The following is a 27,764-nucleotide window of genomic DNA, read 5'->3' as shown; positions in this document are numbered from 1 at the left end:
CAAGAACAAGCCACGTAAAGATGCCCGTGAGAGAAGCGGTCCCCCCTTAGGTCAATATCTGCCGTTGTTAAAGAATAACCCTGTGATTTATTAATGGTCATTGCAAAACAGACCTTAAGGGGGAAGTGCAACCTTTTAAATTCAAACGGGTATTGAGATGGTTTTAGAGGTATGCGTGGTATATACATGGATACACCTCTAGTGCAACCAGTTATGACAGTGGCCTCTTCCACATTGTTATGTAACGCTTTTATACGCAACCCAGTCCCGTTGTACAACTTGGGAGGGTTCAGATTACACAGTAACATTACTGGAGCACCCACTTTAAGGACAAGTTTATGAGTTGGTAGTCCAGGCGGGTTGAGTGCATTCAAGAATTCCACAGGATACTGAACAGCATCAACCGTATTTACTACAGAGTCCACAGAGTTGTATTGAAGTTCTGCGCTTTCGAACGACTTTAATAAAGTATCATTAATGACAGAAGCTTGGTGGTTCTTAGGACTCAGAATAGCACGTTCTCACAACCACTCCATGGATTTATTGGGCAGGTTTTGGACATCCGGGTAAATTCGGGGTATTAGGTCTTGAACGGTGTGCACAACTGACGCAAGTTTTGGTGGAATTACAATTTTGCCCTCAGTTATCGGATCGGAGAATTCCCCGGCGCACACGTCGCCCTTAAGATGCACTCGCATGTTTTTTGTAATGTTTAGTTTTTTAATTAAGGACCAAATATTTGACGCCTTAATGCATGCTTTGACTTCGTCAGCTCGAGTTCCCCTCAGAACTACGGGCAGAGTCTGACGAAAGTCTCCAGCTAATTAAACTGTGACCTCTCCCATCGTGAAGTTGTTCTCTCGGATGTCTTTTAGGGTTCTAGTTAAAGCTTCAAAGGCCCCCTTGTGCGACATAGTGCTTTCGTCCTAAACTATAATTTTGCAATCGCGCAACACTTGTGCTGTTTTGGGATATTGCACAATGGAGTTTCAGTATGATTAAGATTTATTAAGTCTGTAAGTAAAGAAAGTAATTCAAGAGGCAGCCTGAAAGCCGTGTGAGCAGTGTTGTCTCCCTCCAGTAGTGTGGTAGCAATTCCTGATGACGCGACAGCCAAAGCGATACCCCGGTTATTTCTTACTTTTACTAATATTAAATTTATCAGAAAAGTTTTTCTAGTGCCACCAGCAGCATCTAAGAAAAAATATAAATAATAAAGAAAAATGTCCCCAATCTCTCTTTCAATGTTGGCTAGAATTTGTTGATAAACTTTTTCCTGTTCGCCTGTCAATAATTCCTCGTGATGCGATACTACCTCTCCCAGGGCGCAAGGGTTATAATTTGTCTCTCGTAGATATTCGCGATGATCCAGGCTAAGTGCGGATCTTTGTGGTTTAGGTAAACCGAATTGATAAAAATATTTTCCAGCTTGTGCTAATACTACATCTTCGATCAATATAAAGCATCTGTTAAACACCTCATTCATGAATTTTTCCCAAAGGCTTAAGGGATCAGTAATTTGACAAAAACCTATCATTATTGTGAACAGCTCCCGCAGCTTGAAAGGAGAATCGCACAATGCAGCTTATTCTAAAGTTGTGTCCCAATGTTTATCGTCCTCTAGCAGTCCAAGGGTGTTACCGTTGACAGTTTTTAAATATTCGAAGGATGTCGGCCCTCTAACCTCATGTAGTAATAAGCGTAGGTGGTAGCACTCGGTGTTATTTGGATGTATCGGATCGACCCTACCGAGAAAAACGGCAAAAAAAAACACGTTTGTTTTATGGAAGCCACCTTAAATATTTATTTTATTCTGTTTTTAGTATTTATTGCTATAGCGCAAAAGGATCTGTGAAAAATTTTCAACTTTCTAACTATCACGGTTCATGAACCTGGTGACGGACAGTCAGATAGACAGACAGACAGATAGGCAGACGGACGGACAGCGGAGTCTTAGTAATACTGTCCCGTTTTTGCCCTTTGGGTACGGAATCCTAAAAAAATTGAGGTGGGCACTCCATACCATACATGTAACCAAATATCAAAAAAAATCTATTTAACTCCCTATTTTTATAGCTCAAAAAAAGAGTTTCCCATAAACACTTTGCACCCCTAGTTAGCCTCTGCCTGAGACTCTGTCCGCGTGTGTCTCGTTTAAATATTGTAGCGCCATACAAACCTCCACACCCCCCATTTCATCCCTTTAGGGGATGATTTCCGGGATAAAAACTATAACGTTATTTTCTTGTATTGTAATAAGGAGTCCATACGCAAAGATTCAAGTCTCTTACTTATAATTTTACTCCATCCCCATACAAACTTTGCTCCCCTTTGTAACCCCTTTAGGGGTGAATTTTTTCATAATGCTGAAATTCATTTTATTGTATTATAATGAGGAGTCCATACGCAAGTTTCAAGTCTCTTACTCAAAATTTTACTCCATCCCCATACAAACTTTCAACCCTCTTTTCACACCTTTAAGAGTGGAATTTTCAAAAATCCCTTCTTAGTGGATACTTGCGTCATGTAAACTACCTGCTGTGAAAAAATCAGCTTTCTGGTTTTAACGGTTTAGGCTGGGCGTTGATTTAATTGAGTGAATCAGTCAGTCAGGACTTTTACGTTTATATATATAGATAAAAGATGGAAAAATAAGAGAAGGTTTGTTTGCACGCATGTTATAAAAAAGTTTTGGAAGAATGGGATGTACCCAAACTACTTTTATTAGTCGCAAGTTATGGAATGAAAATATATTTGTGCTAGCTTCTTAATTCATATAGTTTTAATAACAATTTTATAAGAAATAAGTTTACCCGTTTCTGAACTACCGGCAAGCCTGGTTATATTTTGCTGCTCTAATTCCTTCCGTCTCATATTGATTACTTCCTTTGTATGACTGTGTAATACATTGAGAGCTTCATCGTGGGCCTTTTTATAATGTGTCAGATTAAAAATAGCGTCACGGGCCATTATAGGATTTCGCATCTTTAATGCCACTAGTTTAGCTAACCTGCAATTATTATATATATTAAGAACAATAATTTTTAGATATAAACTAGGAATGCAATCAATGATTGTCTTAAATTAATCATGATTGATAATGGTGATAACGGAAATTCTCCAACACGCAGACAGTTAACTATTATGGAATGTCTCACGTGTCTGATCCATCACCGGAGGAGACCTAATTTGTAGTTTATAATATACTCACGTTTCAATACTTTTAACATATTTGGAACTGGCGTCCTGCTGAGAATTATAGGATACTCCCATAACGGCCTCTGGAAAAAGTGGTAGTGATGAGTACCTATCAGGCAGTGCAGTATTATGATTGACTGTAATTAATATATTGTTGACAGTGACAGGTGGACAGGGTGAAGACGTCTATAAAACACGAGGTCTCCCTAGCGTCGACACATTTTCGCTGCAACCGTTGACTAGTTAGGTCATTACTCTGTTCGATTACTGATCGAATATTAGTCATTGTGTTAATTGAAATTTATTCTTAGAAGCTTAAAAAATTTATCTGATTAATTTAATAGTTATTTATTCAGATGTTAGCTTGTTTGTGAATTTTTTGTTGGTGGTATTAAAATTTGTCAATTCTTATAAAAATGGTCCTTTTGGTCTTATTTCCTAGAATATATTATATACTTTTAATGCCGTAATGTAATATTAATGAATTTCATGCTTAAATAATTCTATTCGAATCTGCCACCTTACGCTTTAATAACATCTGTCTGTTCATGAGTCTATCGATGTATGCACTGCACTGTTGCCACAGGAAATTTTGTCACTGAGTATTCAAGAATTCATTCCATAAGCGACTCGATATCAGCGTTTCGTCGAGAGCAGGCAACACTGACCATAATTTTTGTCTAAGGTGCTCAGATCTGGGCTGGACGAGGGCAAGTCTTCAGTTCTTTTAAATTCCAGAACGTTGACTTCCAGCCAAGCTTGAGTATTACTACTCAACTACTCAAACAAGCGTGCCTTGTGATATATAAGATAATATGTGATATATGAAAATATATATTAACAGAAAAAATAAAAACAAAAAAAAAACCTATTTGATTAGAAAACTAATATTAAAAATAAGGATTTTTTTTGATAGGCTTAATTGATTAGATTTAGGGGCTGTTTCACAATGTCCAAGTAAAGCAGCAGATTGTCATAGGCTAGATAAATTAATAGCTACATAAAAGCTCCATACACAACAGATTGCGTTTCAAAATCACTATATTTAATTTCTATTTGAATTATCTGTCAGAGGAGCTCATGTTGAGTTTTTGGGATTTATTTGAGTGCGTCAGAATAACATAAGACGGACAAACATGCACCTTGTGAAGTACTCCCAACATACCTGAGCCCTGTATATAGGGTCGAATGTTTAGAGCAGACCAGATTAGTAAAAAAATCATTAGATCAGCTCGAGCGTGTCAGATTGAAGTAAAGTAAGTTAATTATATGCAGTAAAGTGTGCATTTCATTAATCAAAAAAATTGAGTGTTACATAAGGAAATCGGAAAGTCACAAAGTTTCAAACCGTCACGTTAAGGGAATTCCTGCACACAATTGTCATATTATGGGTCAGGACGTCAAGGACATTAAGATCAACCGTCGGTATAATAATCTGACGCGCTAAAGTATTTCGAGGCACGATAATTTTTGCATTTTCAAAAACTTTATTATTTCTTTGTGATTGCTGTTTTACGTGTGTCGTCACCTGTTATAACACGTTTTAGTAGTTCTGCATCGTTATTAACTTCATTTAGCGACTCCTGAGCAACTTCCATTCGCCGCTGTTTTTGTTCGAAATTTAACAATTTTGGAACGAATTTTGCTGCCACACGTTTCATACCCAAAACATCCGAAAAAATTTCATGGTATGAGCCAACTGATATGCCAACATCATCAGTGACTTCTCTGACTGTGATTCGGCGATCGTTCATAATCATTTCTTTCACTTCTTTCACGTTTCCATCGGTTGTTGATGCGCTTGGGCGTCCGGGTCGTTCGTCATCTTCAACGTACTTCAAATTTTATCGTACTTCAGGGGCATGTGTACCAACATGATAAAAAATATTTTATACAGGCGGACTCTCCAAACCCGCGAAATTTAAAAATTCTCGTTACTTTTTGAACATACCTCGTATAAATTGACATTATTATGTCAAATGCTTGTCACTCTGTCAGGCAATCCGTCAGGTAATGATATCTGCTTCTACATCCATCTGAACGTAAAGTTTAAATCCTTTTTGCATATATCCTAGAATTTAAGTGGCCCCTACCTGCTAGATAACGCTATCTATACATTGTGAAATTCAAATGATGTCTTTATTCGATAGGTAAGTGGCCAGTAGCCTATCAGGAACTTTACCAGGACATTTCGAAACATCCCCTTGATTAAACATAACTTTTATATACCAGTTACACAATTTTTCTCCCTTAAATAATCATATTATATGGCCAAAAATACGTTTATAGTATTTTTTTTACACTTTTCCACCACGCTTGACGGCATTTTTAAAATATTTTATCGATCGTCTTGTATTGGTTTAAGTGTGTGCGTGGGGCAGTACATAGGTATTTACACGTTAACCGGCTTGTTTTGGTGCTTCACTGATGTAAGACTTCACATAAGTGAAGTCTTACCTTACATAAATAAGGTGACACGGAGTCCTTCTTTTTTACTCGTCCGTGATTGCATCATGATTTTTTATCGTTTTGCGAGGAACTATATAACGCAATATTTAAATATAGCGTTGTTTTAACTTTGTTAAGATTTGTAGGCTCATAAATCTATTTTGTAGGTACTATAGTAGGGTATGACAAGGTCAAAGATCCCTCCTATCTACTTGTATAGGCTATTGGATGGCTAGAACTAGAGCATTAGTGTTATTATGAAGTGTAATAGTTAAGCATTTATGAACATACCAGTAACATTATCAAGGGCGGTTAGTGCAATAACTGGAAACAAATCAAACTCTTTTCCATCGCTGTATTTGCACTGCAACTTGTCTTCTAATATCTTCTGATTCTTCACGAAAACCGGCAGGAAATTTTGCAATATGTTAAAATGGAATGCTGGAGTTAAGAATTTTCTATGAAGACGCCATTTTGCACCTAAAATGTGATAAAAAGAAAAATGAATAATCGTCAGACGATTCAAGCGTAAATTCCGCCAAGATTGGTTTTCAATCAATTCGACACGTGTTTCGCCTCTTCTTTCTTGCCTTCTTGGCGGAAATTACACTCAAGAAGGCTCACGATACTTGAATGATCAAGGATTTCAGCAAAAAAAAACAATAAATGATCGTCAGAATAGTTGAGCTGCCTTCACTTCGACCATCCCCAACACGCATGTTCCAGTCGCTGGTGAAAGCTGCTCTTGGTAACTTATCTCACGTGATGTTATTTTCCCCCTGGATGAAAAGCTCGCTTTTAGTCCCTGGTGCGTGGGACAAAAGTCGGCTTGCCGGAAGAGAATCGGGCACTTTTGTCCGTCGTACCAGGGATTAAAAGACAGATTTTCATAGAGGTGGGAAAAAAAGAGATTTATTGTTAATACATGTTGCCGTGTTAGTATATGTTAAGCGACGTCGCCCAAAATAGTCAATATTCTCTAACAATCGATAACATTGTTAGATAATGTTACCTCAACATGGCAAAAAAAAAGGATCTATAAACGTGGCATATGTTATATTTTGTTAATTTATCTACCCCCTTGCCTTAAATCCTCGATTAAAAATTCTAAAACAGTTAGCTTATTGCCAATATTAAAACACCCAATGTCCTAATAACCAAGTACAACATAATATCATTCCTTTTCATAATAACATTCCTTTAAATGATATTTGGGTTACTAGGACTGGCTTTTTTAATGATAGCGGTAAGCTAACTGCTTCACAATCTTTTATAGAGGATTCGTATTATGGGTGTGGATAAAGTCTTGTAGGCAACCTGTTGATAATTAGTTATTAAAACATCATGTGATACCATTATCGTAAGCCTACATTCATGTTTTAATACCCCTTATTACACAACAGTTGCATTAATTTATGCATTTATGCTATTATGTTTGTGACGGTATGATCGCGATGAGTAACAATTAATAGTAACAAGTAAAGTTAAAGATAGTTAAGACCTTATCACTTCATCACTTCATAGCTTCACAAAAGTTATTTTTTTTTATGGAATAGGAGGACAAACGAGCGTACGGGTGACCTGGTGTTAAGTGATCACCGCCGCCCACATTCTCTTGCAATACCAGAGGAATCACAAGAGCCTTGCCGGCCTTTAAGGAAGGTGTACACGATTTTTTTGAAGGTACCCATGTCGTATCGTCCCGGAAACACCGCACAAGGAAGCTCATTCCACAGCTTAGTAGTACGAGGAAGAAAGCTACTTGAAAACCGCACTGTGGAGGACCGCCACACATCCAGATGGTGGGGATGATATCCTAATTTGTGGCGTGTCATGCGAAGGTGGAATTCGGCGGCAGGAATTAGGTTAAACAGCTCTTCGGAACACTCCCCGTGATAAATGCGGTAGAAGACACACAATGAAGCGACGTCTCTACGCAATGCCAAGTGATCCAGCCGTTCGCAGAGCACTGGGTCCCCGACAATTCGAGCTACTCTGCGTTGCACGCGGTCAAATGGATCGAGCAGATACTGGGGTGCGCCACACCAGAGATAACAGCAATACTCCATATGTGGCCGGACCTGCCCTTTGCAGAGTGCTAGAATGTGGGCCGGCTTGAAGTATTGCCGTGCTCTATTAATGACCCCCAGATTTTTCGAAGCCAATTTGGCTTTGCCCTCCAGTTGGCCGCGGAATTGGCAATCGCTCGAGATTTCGAGACCCAGTATTCCGATACTAGGCGAGACCTTAAGGGAAGTGTTGTCGAAGAGCGGTGATACGGCAAATGGGGTTTTTTTAACGCGCAAACTTGAGTCTTCTGGGGGTTAAATTGGACAAGGTTCAATTTACCCCATTCCGCGACCTTCTCGAGAGAGGACTCGATAGAAGACACAAGTTTCTCCCGGCACTGGTCGACGATTTCCCGAGAGAGACCTGCATGGCCCGTGTATACGGCATCACCAGTGCTGTCGTCTGCATAGCAATGTATGTTGGAGATGTCCAACATATCATTGATATGCAGAAGAAATAGCGTGGGAGAAAGCACACAGCCTTGGGGCACTCCAGCGTTCACGGGCTTTGGAATCGAGCAATAACCGTCGACAACGACCTGTATGCTGCGCCCAGTGAGGAAGCTGGAGGTGTACTTGCATAAGCTATCGGGAAGCCCAAATGATGGAAGTTTTGAGAGGAGCGCCTTGTGCCATACACGATCAAAGGCTTTCGCTATATCCAGGCTAACTGCTAGGCCTTCCCCCTTGCTTTCAATAGCCGCCGCCCATCTATGTGTTAAGTATACCAGAAGATCGCCAGTCGACCGACCATGGCGAAAGCCGTACTGCCGGTCGTTGATCAACTGGTGACCCTCAAGGTATACCGAGAGCTGGCGGTTAATTATGCTCTCCATGATTTTATAAAGCATCCGAACTGTCTCCTTTTTTTTGGATCGGATGGACAAGGGCTGACTTCCATGAGTCAAGGACTGCGCCTTTGGAATAAGAGTGCCGAAATAAACGCGCTAGCACCGGCGTCAACTCAGGGGCACGTTCTAAGCACGATTGGAGAAATGCCATCCGGCCCGCTCGGCTTCCTGACGTCCAACGAAAACAGAGCTCTCCGAACAGTTTTTAGCTGTTTAACAGTTCTGAACTGTACTTCAGGCATGGAGCTATGACACCGCGGGATGGTCGGCGGTGTTTTTCCGTTGTCGTCAAGAGTCGAGTTGGAGGCAAAAAGAGTGCACAGGATATCGGCTTTCTCTTTTGCCGTATGGGCCAGTGTGCCATTCCTTATGTGCAACGGCGGCATGGACGGCTGGTTGAAGTTACCAAGAGCAGCTTTCGACAATGACCAGAACTTGCGTGTTCCGGTCGGGTAACTGGAAAGCGGCTCGCCAATTTTGCCGACGTGCTTCGATTTCGCACGGGCGATTTGCCGCTTTAAAAATCTGGAGGCACGGTTATATTTCCGCTTCAAAATTCACAGAATTTCCTCTTCTTTGCAGTTCGGATCTTTTGACCCAGCGCCGCAACCCAAGTTCGATACGCCTGTTTTTTGCAGTCAGATGCTGCTTTAATTGACGCATCGAACCAGGCTGTGATCTGCCACCGATCGGTACTACAGAGCTTGGTATAAAAATATCCATGCCCTGCAGTATCACATCGGCTACTGCAACGGCGCAGGCACTAGAATCATCCGAAGGGAAACAAACCTTGCCCCAAGGGTAGGATGCAAAAAAGGAACGCATCCTATCCCAATCTGCTGACTTGTAGTGCCAAACGCGGCGGGTCGCTGGTGGTCTGCGACATTGGCGTCGGATAGGCACTACACTCCTGACCAGGCAATGGTCGGACGTTCCGAGAGGGGCGTCGACGGTAGTTAGTTAGTATAGTTACCAGAACTATCGGGATGTGTAGTCAGCAGAAGATCTAATAAGGACGGCATTTGGCTATCCACATCCGGGAGCCGCGTTGGCGACTCAACCAATTGGGACAGACCATACGCCAATGCAAAATTATGCACAGATCGCCCTGCGTAGTCTGTGGTACGTGATCCAAGCCATTCGGCATTGTGCCCGTTGAAATCACCCAATACTACGATTTCAGCGGAGGGTATCTGTGCAAGCACGTCATCAAATGCCGCTTGAACGCAGCCCATGAGGTGATCCGTTTCTGCGTTACCACTATGGGACCTGTAGACACACGCATAGATGCGGACGCGGTCCTCTAAATCTACGCGGAGCCAGAGAGTAGACAGGTCCCTACCCTCAAAATTGCCGAGACGTCGACAGCAGATATCCTCCCTAACGTACACACATACCCCGGCATGAGGCAAAAAATTATGCTCAATTTTGTACCCGGGGTACGTTAAATATGACGTATCGCTAGGTTGAGACATCTGCGTCTCCGTAAGGAAACACAAGGCCGGCTGCGCCGTCTCAAGGTGGTGGTGGACGGCGTTTAAATTGGAGTGAATTCCCCTGATGTTACAGAAGTCCACATTAAGCGTGGAGCGGGGTGCCGTGGTGTTGCTGCCCTGTTTGTCCTATGAAATGAGTGGTACTGTGCCCTCCCCAGAATACGAGGGGCAGCCCGAGCGCGAATGCTCGGGGAGGGATTCTCCGGCTCTGGTAGAGCCAGTACCCTCCTGGGGTAATATCTTATTTAGGACCGCTCACATATTTTTGTTGGGGGTCGATGGGGAGGGGGAGGGGGGTAAGGGATGGCCTCCGGTCCTCGACACTAACCTATGCGAAACATAGCGGCACTAGGCCGCTACTTCACACTGGTATTCTGTGCGAGTGTGGTAAGTAACCCGGACGAGTCTGGCCCGATTGTGCTGACGTCATAAGACGGCAGCGTGACTCTCCCACTTTCAATAACGACAATTAATCTCTTACGACACCCTTGGGCCTGGGACTACCCTATTCTTTTTACGCCCCGGGGAAGCACAGGGCAAAACTGTTTAATTAACTGCGGTTATATGCACGTAAATAGAAGGCTGATCTTCTGGACACTCTCCTGGCCTCGAACTCGACTCGTAACGGCAACAGAAAGGCACTACCGACCATCTTTCGGTGTCAGTCTGACCGGTCGGTGAATTATTCAGCAAAATGAATGAAAATGTTTAGTTAGTTACTTAATTTTGTTAATGAGGACAAAGGGACACTTAACTGTAATACGACACTCCATCCTTTTTATGTTTGGATATGCTGTTATTTAGACTTTTTCACATAGCACTTTGTCATTGCGTGGAGTTGTATTCAAAGCGGGGTCGTAACACTACTGAACGAAAACTGCCTAATAGACGCGTGGGCATAGTTTTGCTCTAATCCTGGTCGCATAAACCTGTCACCTTAAGCAGTTCCAACCATTTAGTTTTCATAATAAATTTAATGTACCTCAGACTTGAGAAAAAGTAATTAGATGAGAAAGTCGTTTACGTGATGGTAAAGCAGCGCAGACTTTTTGAAATATCCAAAATCTGAGACATAACCTTAAGTCTTACTACCACAGTAATCGTTAGCTAGCGTCCTTCAAACCGAAACAAAAATATTATCTGCACTCTACTGTACAATGGTAGGAAAATTCGAGGCTGATCTTTTTTTTTTTATGGAATAGGAGGACAAACGAGCGTACGGGTCACCTGGTGTTAAGTGATCACCGCCGCCCACACTCTCCTGCAACACCAGAGGAATCACAAGAGCGTTGCCGGCCTTTAAGGAAGGTGTACGCGCTTTTCTTGAAGGTACCCATGTCGTATCGTCCCGGAAACACCGCACAAGGAAGCTCATTCCACAGCTTCGTGGTACGAGGAAGAAAGCTCCTTGAAAACCGCACTGTGGAGGACCGCCACACATCCAGATGGTGGGGATGATATCGTAACTTGTGGCGTGTCGTGCGAAGGTGAAATTCGGCGGCAGGAATCAGGTTGAACAGCTCTTCGGAACACTCCCCGTGATAAATGCGGTAGAAGACACACAATGAAGCGACGTCTCTACGCAACGCCAAGTGATCCAGCCGTTCACAGAGTACTGGGTCCCCGACAATTCGAGCTGCTCTGCGTTGCACGCGGTCAAATGGATCGAGCTGATACTGGGGTGCGCCAGACCAGAGATGACAGCAATACTCCATGTGAGGCCGGACCTGCGCTTTGTAGAGCGCTAGAATGTGGGCCGGCTTGAAGTATTGCCGTGCTCTATTTATGACGCCCAGTTTCTTTGAAGCCAGTTTGGCTTTGCCCTCCAGATGGCCACGGAATTGGCAATTGCTCGAGATTTCGAGACCCAGTATTCCCATACTAGGCGAGGCTTTAAGGGAAGTGTTCTCGAAGAGCGGTGATACGGCAAATGGGGTTTTTTTAGTGGTAAACGCGCAAACTTGAGTCTTCTGGGGGTTAAATTGGACAAGGTTCAACTTACCCCATTCCGCGACCTTCTCGAAAGAGGACTCAATAGAAGACACAAGTTTCACCCGGCACTGGTCGACGTTTTCCCGAGAGAGACCTGCATGGCCCGTGTATACGGCATCACCAGTGCTGTCGTCTGCATAGCAATGCATGTTGGCGGTGTCCAACATATCATTGATATGCAGAAGAAACAGCGTGGGAGATAGCACACAGCTTTGGGGCACTCCAGCGTTCACGGTCTTGGGATTCGAGCAATAACCGTCGATAACGACCTGTATGCTGCGCCCAGTGAGGAAGCTGGAGGTCCACTTGCATAAGCTCTCGGGAAGCCCAAATGATGGAAGTTTTGCGAGGAGCGCCTTGTGCCATACACGATCAAAGGCCTTCGCTATATCCAGACCAACTGCCAGGCCTTCCCCCTTGCTTTCAATAGCCGCCGCCCATCTGTGTGTTAGGTATACCAGAAGATCGCCAGTCGACCGACCATGGCGAAAGCCGTACTGCCGGTCGTTGATCAACTGGTGACCCTCAAGGTATACCAAGAGCTGGCGGTTAATTATGCTCTCCATAATTTTGGAGAGTAGGGAGGTAATAGCAATAGGCCTGTAGTTTGCCGGATCCGAACTGTCTCCTTTTTTTGGGATCGGATGGATAAGGGCTGACTTCCATGAATCAGGGACTACGCCTTTTGAATAAGAGTGCCGGAATAAACGCGTTAGCACCGGCGTCAACTCAGGGGCACACGTTCTAAGCACGCTTGGAGAAATGCCATCCGGCCCGCTCGACTTCCTGACGTCCAACGAAAACAGAGCTCGCCTAACAGTTTTCTGTCGGAACTGTACTTCAGGCATGGAGCTCTGACACCGCGGGATGGTCGGCGGTGTTTTTCCGTTGTCGTCAAGAGTCGAGTTGGAGGAAAAAAGAGTGCACAGGAGATCGGCTTTCTCTTTTGCCGTATGGGCCAGGGTGTCATTCCTCATGTGCAACGGCGGCATGGACGGCTGGTTGAAGTTACCAAGAGCAGCTTTCGACAACGACCAGAACTTGCGTGTTCCGGTCGGGTAACTGGAAAGCTGCTCGCCAATTTTGACGACGTGTTTCGATTTCGCACGGGCGATTTGCCGCTTAAAAAATCTGGAGGTACGGTTATATTTCCTCTTCAGAACTTTCCAGTTCGGATCCTTTGAGCCCAGCGCCGCAACCCAAGTTCGATACGCCTGTTTTTTGCAGTCAGATGCTGCTTTAACTGACGCATCGAACCAGGGCTGTGATCTGCCACCGATCGGTACTACAGAGCTTGGTATAAAAATATCCATGCCCTGCAGTATCACATCGGCTACTGCAACGGCGCAGGCACTAGGATCATCTGAAAGGAAACAAACCCTGCCCCAAGGGTAGGATGCAAAAAAGGAACGCATCCTATCCCAATCTGCTGACTTGTAGTGCCAAACGCGGCGGGTCGCTGATGGTCTGCGACGTTGGCGTCGGATAGGCACTACACTCCTGACCAGGCAATGGTCGGACGTTCCGAGGGGGGCGTCGACAGAGACCTGGTAACCATCGGGATGTGTAGTCAGCAGAAGATCTAATAAGGACGGCATGTGGCTATCCACATCCGGGAGCCGCGTCGGCGACTCAACCTATTAGGACAGACCATACGCCAATGCAAAATTATGCACAGATCGCCCTGCGTAGTCTGTGGTACGTGATCCAAGCCATTCGGCATTGTGCCCGTTGAAATCACCCAAGACTACGATTTCAGCGGAGGGGATCTGAGCAAGCACGTCATCAAATGCCGCTTGAACGCAGCCCATGAGGTGATCCGTTTCTGCGTTACCACTATGGGACCTGTAGACACACGCATAGATGCGGACGCGGTCCTCTAAATCTACGCGGAGCCAGAGAGTAGACAGGCCCCTACCCTCAAAATTGCCGAGACGGCGACAGCAGATATCCTCCCTAACGTACACACATACCCCGGCATGAGGCATGAAATTATGCTCAATTTTGTACCCGGGGTACGTTAAATATGACGTATCGCTAGGTCGAGATATCTGCGTCTCCGTAAGGAAACACAAGGCCGGCTGCGCCGTCTCAAGGTGGTGGTGGACGGCGTTTAAGTTGGAGTGAATTCCCCGGATGTTACAAAAGTCCACATTAAGCGTGGAGCGGGGTGCCGTGGTGTTGCTGCCCTGTTTGTCCTGTGACATACGCGGTACTGTGCCCTCCCCAGAATACGAGGGGCAACCCGAGCGCGAATGCTCGGGGAGGGATTCTCCGGCTCTACAAGAGCCGGTACCCTCCTGGGGTAATTTATTTTTTGATCTAGATGGAATCCTCTGAAAGAAGCCTACCACTGGTAAATAAGCCTCCGACTAATAAGAAAAACATAACTTAATAAAGAAATAATAACCTGTTGAAGTAAGAAGACCGTCTCCCAACCAGGGAACAAGGTAATCATAGGAGACGCCTTTCGTGATTAAATCTGGATCCGTCATTAAAGGCTGAAAAATGATTATTTCCTTGATTAATTATCAAAACCATTGAGAAATGAATATTTAATTAGGGTCGGATTCGCAATTGTCTAGCAGGAGTTTTTGGGAGAAAGATTTTGTATTTGGTAGAGGTTTGGTCCCACAACAACATCAATGGCCTTAAAAGGGACTGTTTTCTAGAAAATATTAAAAAACTATTTTAACCTAAAAACGGATAAAATATAGAAAAATGAATGCAATATGACTGTGATAGCAGAATGGCAAACATAATTTTGTTCTGATCATTAAGCTACTAGGGGAAAGAGGACATCTCCCTCCCTCCACCTGTGACATGATAGTAATTTTAACCCCAAAAAAATATTCAAAAACATAACCTCAAAATGAAATTTAAAAAAATCATAAAAATGTACTGTGCTTTACCTTTCCACGGGAGTAGGGGACAAAAGTCCTGCCAAACGATTCTGCCGATTTTAATTTAATTATATAATTTGTTTTATTTTCAGCTCTTCGAGCTCAAAGAGTTAGCTGTTCTATGTTTTTGAGGTCCTTATTAAAGAACTTAGAACATGTACTTGATCAGATATTAAATTTCGGAGTTTTGAAAAAACATTCTCAAAATAATTATGTATGATAAAAGTTTAATAAAATACTATTTTTTTTATTTTAAAACGGCATCAATTTTTAAATGATTGAACCGATTATCACGAGGTTCGACGCAGTTTTTTAAGCCTCATTAAGAATTTTTGAATTTCAATTCATAACTCGATTTTCGAAAAACGGGGTAAAACCAAGAACTTCCCGAATTTCTCGGCGGGAAGTTTAAAATATATCTGGTATGGCAAGTTTAAGCACATGCTTCACTAGGTACGTGACAGTCAAATTATGGGGCATCCTTTGTCAAACAATCGAGCAAACGGTTAATTATTAAAACTAAATTTAAAACAATACTTTACCTCTATATGTTTAGGATTACATAGAAGTACATATGGCTGATGAAAGAAGTGAAACCGAACTGCGTCGCCATAAGTTTTAAGTAGACGATGTAGAAGAGGTAGAAATCCTGGAACAAAAAAGCCATTGGATAATGTAATTTACTGCAAAAAATGTTAATACAATTTGGAATTAATAAAATATTTGAATAATAAAAATATTCAACGTAAAATAAGGAAATCAATACTTGCAGTAATTACCTATCAAAATACAAAAATTTACCTAGTGATCCAACTTAATAACTTTTTTTTTTGAAAATAAGAGACGAGTCGAGCACGACGTTTAGTTGATGGTAATTGATACGCCCTACCCATTACAATGCAGTGCCACTCAGGATCCTTGACACATTAAACGCGGCACTACAATTGCGTTCGTCACCTTGAGACATAAGATGTTCAGTCTCATTTGCCCAGTAATTTCACTAGCTACGGCGCCCTTCAGACCTAAACACAGTAATGTTTACACATTACTACTTCACGACAGAATAAGGCACCGTTGTGTTACCTAGTGTTACCTAGCCGGCATCCTGTGCAAAGGAGCCTCCCACTGGTAACTTGGATGGATGAGGATGTAAGCTGGAAATCACAATATTAAGAAAATGTTAATAATAATAATTATAAAAACCTTTTTTACCCAAATATTACAATAAATAATAGCATTACAAGTTAAAATTATGTTTCTTAATTATATTATTAATAATTTACATACAATACAGACAAAGACCGCTAAACTTGTATGAACTGTGTTTCAGCTGTCAGTGACTTCTCGATACCAGACATAATTACCATAATAATATAATGATATTTAATAAATAATTAAACTAACAATGTTCTTTTGCTCTTAAAAGGAGTGCTTGCACCCTCAAACTGGTCTCTAAAAAGCCTGCATAAGGAGTAAATTCAGCCTGACATTAAAAGGCAAAATGCATAAAAGGCATTTATTTTCTCAAAATTGATGCCTTCAGAATTATTTTTGATGTCATTTCTAATATACTAGATACTACTACCGCTTCGGAAACAAATGGCGCTCTGAGAGAGAAGAAGCGGCGCAAGAAACTCTCCCAGCATTCTTTTTTTGCGCTCTTTTCAATAAAAATATACAATATTGTACAGTAATTTCTATCGCTATAAAATAATCATAATCTAGTCCCAGGCTGTCCGATCACTTCGATATTCAGCTGTGGAGTAATAGGATTTACGACAGAGCCATTTAAATTTATTTATAGATAATGTCTGAACAGTGGCTGGGACTTTATTATAGAAGTGTATACATTTAAGGGTTAAAGTTTAATTTACCCTTAAAACTATTATGTATCTTATGAAGCCTACTAGATTTAGTTACAAGTAATCCCTTATTTCTAGTGTTATAGTTATGAAATTCACTATTAAGAGCAAAAACGTGGCGATTTTTGTGAGCGTATATTAAATTTTCATAAATGTACTGACAATGAACAGTCATAACATTTATTTATTTAAATTTTTCTTTGAGTGATTATCTATAACCTAGCTGATATATAGCACGAACAGCTCTCTTTTGCAAAGCAAACACTATATCAATGTCAGTAGCATGACCCCTTAGTAAAATACCGTACGTCATGATGCTGTGAAAATAACTGAATTACACTAATCTAGCGGTCGCAACATTCATGTTCTCTCTAATCTTTCTAACGGCATATGCCGCAGAGCTGAGTTTATCTGCTAGATGGGCAATATGTGGACCTAACTGAAGCTTTTTATCTAACGTGACACCCAAGAAGACCCTAGTGTCCACAAGTTTCAATCTCTGGTCATTTATAAGTACGTTGGTTTGTACTCCGCTGTTTGGTGTAATGAACCGTAAACACTTTGTTTTTTTACTGTTTAAGTGCAGATTATTCGTCTCAAACCAACGCACTATCTGAGAGTGCATCGTTTACCTCTTCATCAATATCTACACGTTGCTTCACTTTAAAAATAAGTGAAGTATCATCAGCAAACAATACAATCTCATGGCTATCATCTACCACAAACGGTAGATCGTTAATATATATAAGAAACAAGAAAGGACCGAGAATAGAACCCTGTGGAACATCGGATATCTGAACTCTTTCGTTTAAATATGATTTTAACAGATTTAGGGCTCTATTTTTCACTCCATAATGCTATAGTTTTAGGAGTAAAGTTTCATGGTGGACGAAGTCAAATGCTTTGGACAAATCACAAAAAATGCCCAATGCATCCTGTGACTCTTCCCAAGCATCAAAGATGTACTCAATGAGTCCAGTAAATGCATTAATTGTTGATAAGCCCCTAGTGAAACCGAATTGATTTTTGTTAATTAATTTACAAGAATTTGTAGCTAGCTATTGAAGCAAAACTTTTTCAAAAATTTTACTAAAACAGGCAGCACTGAAATAGGCCTGAAATTAGCAGGGTCAAAAGAATTGCCCGATTAAAATAAAGGTATTACTTTGCTGTATTTCATGAAGTCAGAGAACACAACCTCATCTATGCATTCATTAAATTCAAATTCAAATTCAAATATTTTTATTCAAAATAGGATTTATAATCACTTATTGAACGTCAAAATCTACCACCCATTCATAAGAGACTGCCTCAGACCTGAGAATGGGCGCAAGAAACTCAGCGGGCTTTTTTTTTATATAAAATATGGATTACAATGTAATATCGTACAATAAACATTAATAATTAAAGAGGCTGAGGGTGTTCGCTTTAATCCCAGTTCGTGGTGTCATTAAGAAAATCGTTTATGCTATAATAACCTTTCCCACACAAACGTTTTTTAACAATTCTTTTAAATTTCGTAACACATTTGTTTTGTACATTTTCTGGGATCATATTGTAGAAGCATATACATCGCCCAACAAAAGACTTACTAACTCGACCCAACCGAGTAGTAGGCATAACAAGTTTATGTTTGTTCCTCGTGTTAACATTATGAGGTACCCCCATACCGACAGGAGTCCCAGGAGATCTCCTGCCATTCACCTCGACCCTCTGAATCCTATTATTTAAATATGAGATCAGAAGATCGAGTGCAGATCCTCTTATACCATAGTGGCATAGCTTCCTGACCAGCGTTGAATGTTGAACACAATCAAAAGCCTTAGATAAATCACAGAAGATACCAAGTGCATTCTGTGAGTCCTCCCAGGCCTCAAAAATATTCCTGATGAGTTCAACACCTGCATCCGTAGTCGAGCGTCTCCTAGTAAAGCCAAATTGTTTTATATGAAGTAACTTATAGGTAAGTGTTAAAGTGAGTAAGCATTTGGCTTAAAATAATTTTTTCAAAAATTTTACTAAGGGTCGGCAACACCGAAACAGGGCGATAGTTATTCGGGTCAGAAGTGAGTCCCGATTTAAATATTGGTGTAATTTTACTATACTTCAGAAGGTCAGGAAACACGCCATGTTCAATACAGCAGCAGCAAATATAATTGCTAATTCAGGTGCTATGTCAAGTATGTATTTTACAATATTAGTCGAATGGCCCCATAGGTCTTTTGTATTTTTTAGGTTAATTAATTTTAAGATTTTTATTATAGCGCTATCTTTAACATACTTAAATTTCAAACCAATGGAAGATACTAGTACGTGTAATTTAAGCATATCATGTGCTGCTTTTGGTGAAGAGTTAAGGTCTTTGGTCGTGATAATCGGGATTTCGAAGAAGTATTTATCAAATTAATTTGCAATTTCTATTTCCGTATTTATAACGCGATTATTAATATTTAAACAGATAAAGGTGTTACGGCAATTCGATCTACCAGTTTCATTGTTCATTACATTCCAAGTCGCTTTTACTTTATTATTACTGTTTTTAATTTTATTGAGTTATAAGGAAGAACCCTTATAACTAATTCTAATAAGATACCTACATAAAAGCTTTAAGGATAATTAATGTATAAACTTTTATAATAAAGTCCGGGCCGATGTTCATAAATAAATATTAGTGTTTTATTAAAAAATGGCTCTGTCGTAAATCATACTACTCCACAGCTGAATATCTAAGTGAGCGGACAGCCTGGGACTAGATATTATTATTTTATAGCAATAACAATGACAGTACAAAGTTGTATACTTCATTAAAAAGAGGTCGCAAAAGAAGAATGCTGGGAGCTTTCTGCTTCTTCACCCTCGGAGCGCCATTTGTTTCCGAGGAGTAGTATCTAGAAACGTCTGGTCGGGCGCTCCCCAGTACCAACTTCTTTTATTTAACCGCAAACAACGACGAGCGTCTCGAATCAGCGATAATCAAGTCATCTCCTATTGTCTCGATTCTTTGGCGTTGCGAGGAGTACTCACAGGAGTTGTTCAAGATACCAGCAGCCGAATTCCAGCACCGGACATCGGACGCGAGAAATTGCGAAATTCCACCCGTAACATATTAACTCCTGGTATTCTACAACCGTGCGTTTTCTAAGGAAATTCTTGCTTTGCACAGCTACTTTGTGAAATCAATTTACGGACCGATTATGACTTAGGAACCCACAAGTTTAGAGCATACGTGGGGGACGTATTGACACGACTCTACAATTTTATAAAATTTTGCTTTGAAATATAATGAAACATGCATTCAAAGAAATTCTGAGAAGAACTTAAAAAACTATGATGAAATATGATAAAAGAAAAGTCATTCAACTGATTACACTGTGGTTATCCGTCATTATTAAGAATTGTCATCTGGTTTAAGTGGGATAATTATTAGCTACCTCTAACTTTGCAGTCGCGCGACTGTTGTACTGTAAATATAAAATTAAAAATAGTAAATAATTTACATACAATGAATCTCGCTTGTGACTCTGTATTGTATAGACTATAAAACAAAAAAATATGTTTAAATAACGAATAGCATATTTCTCTGTTTGAGTTAATTTTCAATCATCATCTTCATTCATCATTAGCCGGTAGACGTCCACTGCTGCACAAAGGCCTACAAAGACTTCCACGACGATCGGTCCTGCGCTGCCCCCATCCAACGTTTTCCAGAGATCTTGGGGGGGCCTACCAAGACGTCGTCTTCCGGTACGTGGTCGCCATTTGAGGACTTTACTGCCCCAGGGGCCATCTTTCCGTCGAACTATGTGCCCTGCCTACTGCCACTTCAGATTCGCAATCATTTGGGCTATGCCGGTGACTTTGGTTCTCCAACAGATCTTTTCATTTCTGTTTCGTATCTCGCAGCGAAACTCCGAGCATATCCCTCTCCATTGCCCTCTGAGAGACCATGAGCCCATGAGCCTTCTCATAAGGCCCATAGTTAGCGACCACGTCAGCGTACCGTCAAGTCATCAAGGGCTACACACAATGATTGAAAAATAGAATAAAGTTACTTAAATAAACATAAATCTCCATGAAATATCCATAACTAGGAAAAAACCATAATAATCATATAAATGCTTACAGCAAAGCCCAATTGATGGCGAGTTACTTTTAAAATGTTGCAAAGGACGAACCAGATTGATATGAACAAAAAATATACGTGAACAACCTGTAGGTATTAGGCGTCTTCACAATAAATGCAAAAAAGAAATTATATACTAGCGGCCCTACAAATAAACTGGGTATAAAGTTATACCCTAGAACAAACCAAGAATGTGCAAAATGTTGACTATATATCTGACAAAACTGTCAATACAATGATAATTCTAAAGTTTTCCGAATGTCAAGCAGCCTTGCAATTAAACGCGGAAAACGTTATACGTCAAAATAAATCAATCAAAGGCAAAATTTCTATTTGAAAACATATTGCATACTCTTGGTTTATGCTCAGGTACAACTTTATGCCAATTTTATTTGTGAGGCCGTAGAAAGATAGAGGTCACAGAATAGTACTCAAGCGGAAGATCGGTGCTGGTCTGAGTGTACATGACATGTGCATAACACCTTGTGCCTATTTATGAGTCAAAATATCTTTATTCATTGAAATCATATGTGATCATTTTGAATCATAAATTTTTGGTTTTTTATAATAATAAGAGCTACATTATGTTGTTTGTAAAAATAATATAAAGCTCTAGATAATTATCATGTTTTGTCTTATTAAAACAGGGTTAGAGCAAGTTTATTCCCAAGTATTTTTACCATACTATAAAATAACGGATTAGGTACTCTAAGTACCTAATCAAGTAAGTAAGCTTTATTATACAGTTTTAGTTTTATTGAATTTTTAAATTTGTTTACTGGCAGATCACATCACTTGGCAGTTGCAAGTGGTTTTTTTGCTGCAAATAAATTATTTAATAATTATCCGTTATTACTCGAGTGAGTCAAAAGGTTAGGTAACGTAAAAAGTCGAATGCTAAAGCAATTTTTTGTCGATTGCACTATTAAACGCTATTGTTAGTTGTATTCAAAAAATCCAATAAGTAAATTTTATTTGTTTTGTAAATCTAGGATTGACGTAGAAATCACATTACAATACCATGATTATACCACTGACCTCTACTATATACCATTGATCTCTACTTGTATATCACTGGACAGGCGGTTGTCAAAGTGCTTTTGTGCCTGTATAATATGCGCCATTTTGGCGCTGTTGGCCATGTAGCGAGAGTCTGCGGTACTAAAACTCAATCGGGATGACATCCTCAGCAAACATCGATAGATGGTGGGAAACTATATGCAAAAAAAATGTGTACTTTATTACGTTCTTAAAGTATAAATAACACGGAAAACGAACGAAATTAATTCAAAATGTAAAAATACTTCAGAGTATTGTACGTTCCTTCGCAGCCATTGATATTATACGTCAAAATTAGTTCTCTGAACGCTCGCGAGTGGCGCTTCAAATAGGCACAAAAAAATTGCTGTCAAAGTATGGAACAGCCTTTCCAGTGGTATTTATACAGGTCAGTGGATTATACGAACCAACACCTATGTAGGTCAGTATTCTGACTTTGTTTAAATTTTAAAATTTACAAGACATGTGTGTTGTGCAGTTAACAAATGATGATTATTTAACTCTCTACATGATAGCACACCTTGGGAATGAGCGACTACCTCCAGGCTGTTTAATTATAATTATTATAAGAAATAATAACACTTGAGAAACGACGAATAATCTCTGATATTGCTTTCTTCTCGAAAATAGCTCAAAATAAGTTTGATTGTCCAGATCTTGTATCGACAATTTCATTGAGAACTTCGTCAACTGCACTACGCCATTCCTATTTATTGTATGTACCTCAATCATCTACTAACTGCCGAAACAATAGTTATATCTTGCGGGTCAGCTCCACCTATAATAAATTAAGCAGTGAAATAATTAATTTGGATATTTTTAATACAACTGTTAACGCAATGAAACAATGTATCATGAAATCATTTTTTGAATCCGTTGACTAACCTGTAAATATCAAGTGTGCTAAGATTATAACTAGCCGTTCCCGCCCGGCAAATTTTAATAGAAAATAAATTAAATTTTATTCATCTTATTACAAATGCAATAATAAAATAAGTAGCCATTAACCATCTAGGAAAAATTTCGCAGCGAATGGTGGTAGTTTCATGTCGATATATAATTACATAATACTGTAGTATTGTGAGTTAGGTACTTCCCTATCTATCTAAAATGATAATTAGAATTTTTAATAGACTTATGTTTTTGACTTGTAACTATAGTGTTATTAATAAATGATTTGATTTGATACGATCAGTGGTTTAGGCGTGATTGAACCTCGATACCCTTTTCATTATATATAATATAGAGATATTACTTACATGTTTGCTCTTTATAATTTTGCTTCTCACTACTTCTATTGTCTATTAGTGAATATCTGTAATTAGCACTAAGTTTTCATTGTATTTTTATTTTGTGTCAATAGCTGTTGATATTGCTTGAAATAAATAAATAAGTAAGGCTATTTCATATTTTAAGTAATAGGTTTTGCTGAGTTTGTTCCGCCCATTCCACTCAGGTCTGGAGCATTTCTTTTCGAATAGGTGGTTTTGTCGTTCGATAATTGATTTTAAACGAACTTACGGAGTACCCCGAAACATAATAGTAGCAAATGAAAAATAGAATATGTTAAAGAATACGTTTACTTAGGACAACTAGTGTCATTTGAAAATCATACAGAGAAGGAAACACACCGACGGATAACTTTAGCCTGGAGAAAGTATTGGAGTTTAAAAGAAATAATGAAAAATAATACAATAAATATAAATATTAAAAAGGTACTGTATGAAGTAGCAAAACTACCGTGTCTAACATATGGTTATCAGACGTGGTCATTAAGGCAAGAGGACGAAAAGAAAATTTCTGTATGTCAGCGAAAAATGGAAAGGAGTATTCTTGCCTTAAGGCTATCCGATAAAATTAGTAATGAAAACATAAGAAAAAAAACAAAAATGTTAGATGCGCAGAAAAGAATAAGATTCCTTAAATTACACTGGGCAGGACATTTATGTAGGATGGAAAATAATAGATGGACGAAGCGCTTAACAGAGTGGGTACCAAGAGAGGAAAAAGCGAAAAAAGGGAAATCACGTAAGAGATAGAGAGACAACAACAGATGTGGATCCCATTGGATGCGGACGGCACGAGAAAGAGATGTTTGGATAGGTTTAGGAGAGGCCAGACGCTACAGAAGCGAATACTACTTTTATATTTTAATAAAATTACAGTTAGTTTAATAACCTATTAAATTAATTAAAAATCATATTATATTTTAGTTAAAACTAGAGTAAGATGTCAAATAATGCTGTAGTAGAAAAATAAAGGCTATATTTATTTTATTTTCGGTTTAAAGACATTTCTTCTCATAAGATTTAATATAAAATCACTTACATGAGAATTTTACATACATATACAATATTACTTTAGGTTTCTATGACTCAGCATGCAAAACAAAAAAAAAGTGAACAATTACAAAAAATTAAGGTTCATAAAAAATTCTCAACAAAACAACATCAATATATTTTATATTTATACGGAATAAGAAGGACTGGATGTGGCTAACGACTTATAAAGATAACAGTTGAAGAAAACTAAAATAATAAATACGGTTTGAACAATATTACAGATAAGAAGACTTAAAACAAATAAACTGTACATGTTTTAACGAGAGATTGTGCATTCGAGCATTTTTTTGAACCATATTATTTATTTTATTCGTAACAAAGCCAAGATTAAAAAAATACCTAAAATGAAGTATAATTACTATATTAAATACTGTTGTTTGTTTATATATTTATATATATGTTATTTATTTTAATTGTTTGGAACATCCTATTACGGATAACAATTTGACCTTGTAGCGGCACTGCATCGAGATATCATATTTGTGCGCACCAAATAAGATGAGTGTGTTTTCAAACCCATACGTGTGGTCTATATATGGATAGGTCTACAAAATTGATATTATTTCTAAACAGAATAATATCAATATATAACTATATAATATCATTTTTCGTGTGTCCCCCTTCTGCAAGTTTTAAAAATAAGAGAATGAAAAAACTAAAAAATATACGATTTACATTACCATGCACACTTCCACCGATAATTGGTTTGAACGAGATCTAGTAAGTAGTTCTTTTTTATTAATACGTCATAAATCGTTTATGTTACTTGCTGCTACGGAAGCCTTCATGGGCGAGTCCGACTCGCACTTGGCCGCTTTTTTCATTCTTCATCGTAAACTTCGAAGTGGAAATATAATTCTACCACGGTATTATATGTATGTTCGTGTTAATTTGCAAAAGTTTATCGAAATCGAGATGAATGCAAGGTTATTGCGTCCTCACTTGCATTGACATTGACAAACCTGATCCACTTGAACAGGTATTTTGGTCTGGTGATGGTCGGACCACAAGCTAGGGAACCCCTCAGTTAGACTTTATTGTTTAGCTAAAAGTAGCCTAGTAAACCTGGTACACAGACTCGAGTTCAAATTGCCGAGGAAATTAATAAGTGCTCTAACGATTCGACACGAATTTCACCTCTACTCAATATTAGACATATAGCAATAGCTACATATACATACATATCATTTACGAGGCTAAACATTGTGTCGGATTACATTCACAACTTCATAGGTATTATTAAATTATATGCGCGGCAGCCTTACTCGTTTTCTATAAAAACTTTGCAAAAACAATACCGACATCAAACATTTACGGCCGTTCCCAATATTAAGACTATCTTCGGTTATGGCCTAACTACTTGATATTAAAAATTCTAACTATTGTTGACTTTTCTGTCCCAATAATCTTATCGACGGTAACTCATCTTATCCGTACACGTTGTCTGTCAATGGGAGGACGTATAGCTTACCAGGGATAGTTGTATGGAAATTGCAATTCACGCGTCCCCATATTATCCGTATCTGTAGCTGTCAGTAATATTGGCTGTCTTTAGTAATGTATTAGTCAAACCCATGATTTCGGGTTCAAACCAAATCATTATTATTTGAATGAATATTTTTTATTATTTAAACTAATAATCATAATAATCATAGTTTTGCGCGGCGGCCATCTTGGATTTCAAAAATAATCCCAAAATCGTTCTCTGCACCCTCGAGAACCTCGGACACGATATCCATATTACTGAAATCATAATTTTTTGCGGCGGCCATCTTGGATTTCAAAAATGATTCCAAATTCGTTCTCTGCACCCTCGAGAACCTTGGATACGATACCCATATTGTTGAAATCATAATTTTGCGCGGCGGCCATCTTGGATTTCAAAAATGATCCCAAATTAGTTCTCTGCACCTTCGAGAATCTCGGATACGATATCCATAATGTTGAAATCATAATTTTGCGCGTTATATTAGAGAGAAATGCTCTCATACGTCGATAAAAAAGATTTACTTCAAAAATGCTTAAAAAAATATTATCACAGTAATTCCGTACTCTAGCACAACTGTAAGTTTTAAAAAATATTACGCGGTCCTCCTGGGATCGGCAGTCGTTGACCCGCATCGCTCGGTTCGTTCTCAGCCATGCCCGACGCCCGTGTCCATGCGTACCTATCGAATCTAACGTTCGCGCAATTTTTACCTAAAGTGTTGGGAAAACCTCGCCTTAAGTATAATATTATTGTCTGATTCAACTGTGGCCCTTGTATGGTCAATCTACTTTGCTTATTTATCGATTTATAAGTGACAGTGCGTGTGCGATACGTGTGATAAACGAATACAGGTCGGTCTTGTATTGGACAAGTATTAGTATAGAATAGAATAAAATATTATTTTCAGTTTTATATAATTTGTTTTACAAAATCTTTTATATAACATTATCGTGTCACAATGTTAGTTACCTTACTCCTCCGAAATGGCTTTACTGATTTTTACCAAATTTTATATGCATATTCAGTAGGTCTGAGAATCGGCTACTATCTATTTTTCATACCCCTAAGTGATAAGGGTTGTTCACTCTTAACTTTTTTTTTTATTTTTGGACAAAATTTTTATTTTTCAATAACGTGGCAATAAAAATACATACAACCCTAAATTTTTACCCTTTTATCACCAACCCCTATGTTTTAATCACGATTTTTATATTATTCTGATCCATCCACAAAACAGCAACAGGGTTGCAAGATGGTAATCGAATACAATAATTATTGTTGTACAATCAATTATTGAAATGTGTATTTTGTAGGTCTGAGAATCGGTCGTCATCTATTTTTAATAACCCAAAATTTTAAATTATTGATTTTTTTTATCATTTTAATTGGCAATACAACGTTTGCTGGGACAGCTAGTTAAATATTAAATAATAAACAAAAACCAAAATTAAAAGTGGGAGACTCCTTTGCATCGGATGTCGGCTAGATTATGGGTACCACAACGGCGCCTATTTCTGCCGTGAAGCAGTAATGTGTAAGCTTTACTGTGTTTCGGTCTGAAGGGCGCCGTAGCTAGTGAAATTACTGGGCAAATGAGGTGTGAGCAAGGTGACGAGCGCAATTCAAGTGCCACTCAGAATTTTTGTTTTTTTCAATATTGTAATGGGCAGAGCGTATCAATTACCATCAACTGAACGTCCTGCTCGTCTCACCCGAACATCCTGTGCAATGGAGCCTCCCACTGGTTATAGCTTCTTATTATTTTAAATTTTAAAATAACTTACGAACACATTGACAAATTAAAATTGTTTACACATTATCGGGCTGTCAGGTCATCTATTCAAATTCAAATTCAAATATTTTTATTCAAAATAGGATTCAAAATTACTTATTGAACGTCAGAAACTACCACCCATTCAAAAGAGACTCGGA

The 27,764-nt window shown here is 39.3% G+C and overlaps 1 protein-coding gene across 3 annotated transcripts in view; it reads right to left on the bottom strand.

Annotated features, from left to right (window-relative positions):
• LOC126975210 (cytochrome P450 4C1-like) overlaps positions 1 to 27,764 on the bottom strand; it is a 38,838-nt gene that overhangs the window by 10,208 nt on the left and 866 nt on the right. For all 3 annotated transcript variants that reach the window (XR_007731671.1, XM_050822996.1, XM_050822997.1), the window contains exons 2-6: positions 15,500 to 15,606; positions 14,465 to 14,555; positions 5,938 to 6,126; positions 3,212 to 3,281; positions 2,814 to 3,010 (exon numbers count right to left, since the gene is read on the bottom strand). Coding sequence is in view for 2 of the 3 variants with exons in the window: in XM_050822996.1 (XP_050678953.1) it covers positions 2,814 to 3,010; positions 3,212 to 3,281; positions 5,938 to 6,126; positions 14,465 to 14,555; positions 15,500 to 15,606 (654 nt within the window). In the remaining variant the exon portion in view is untranslated. The remainder of the gene's footprint in view (positions 1 to 2,813; positions 3,011 to 3,211; positions 3,282 to 5,937; positions 6,127 to 14,464; positions 14,556 to 15,499; positions 15,607 to 27,764) is intronic.

Source organism: Leptidea sinapis, chromosome 35, assembly GCF_905404315.1.
Source record: "Leptidea sinapis chromosome 35, ilLepSina1.1, whole genome shotgun sequence".
NCBI classification, from domain to species: Eukaryota; Metazoa; Arthropoda; class Insecta; order Lepidoptera; family Pieridae; genus Leptidea; species Leptidea sinapis.
The sequence above is the reverse complement of the archived record's forward strand: the minus strand, read 5'-3'. Positions and strand labels throughout refer to the sequence as shown.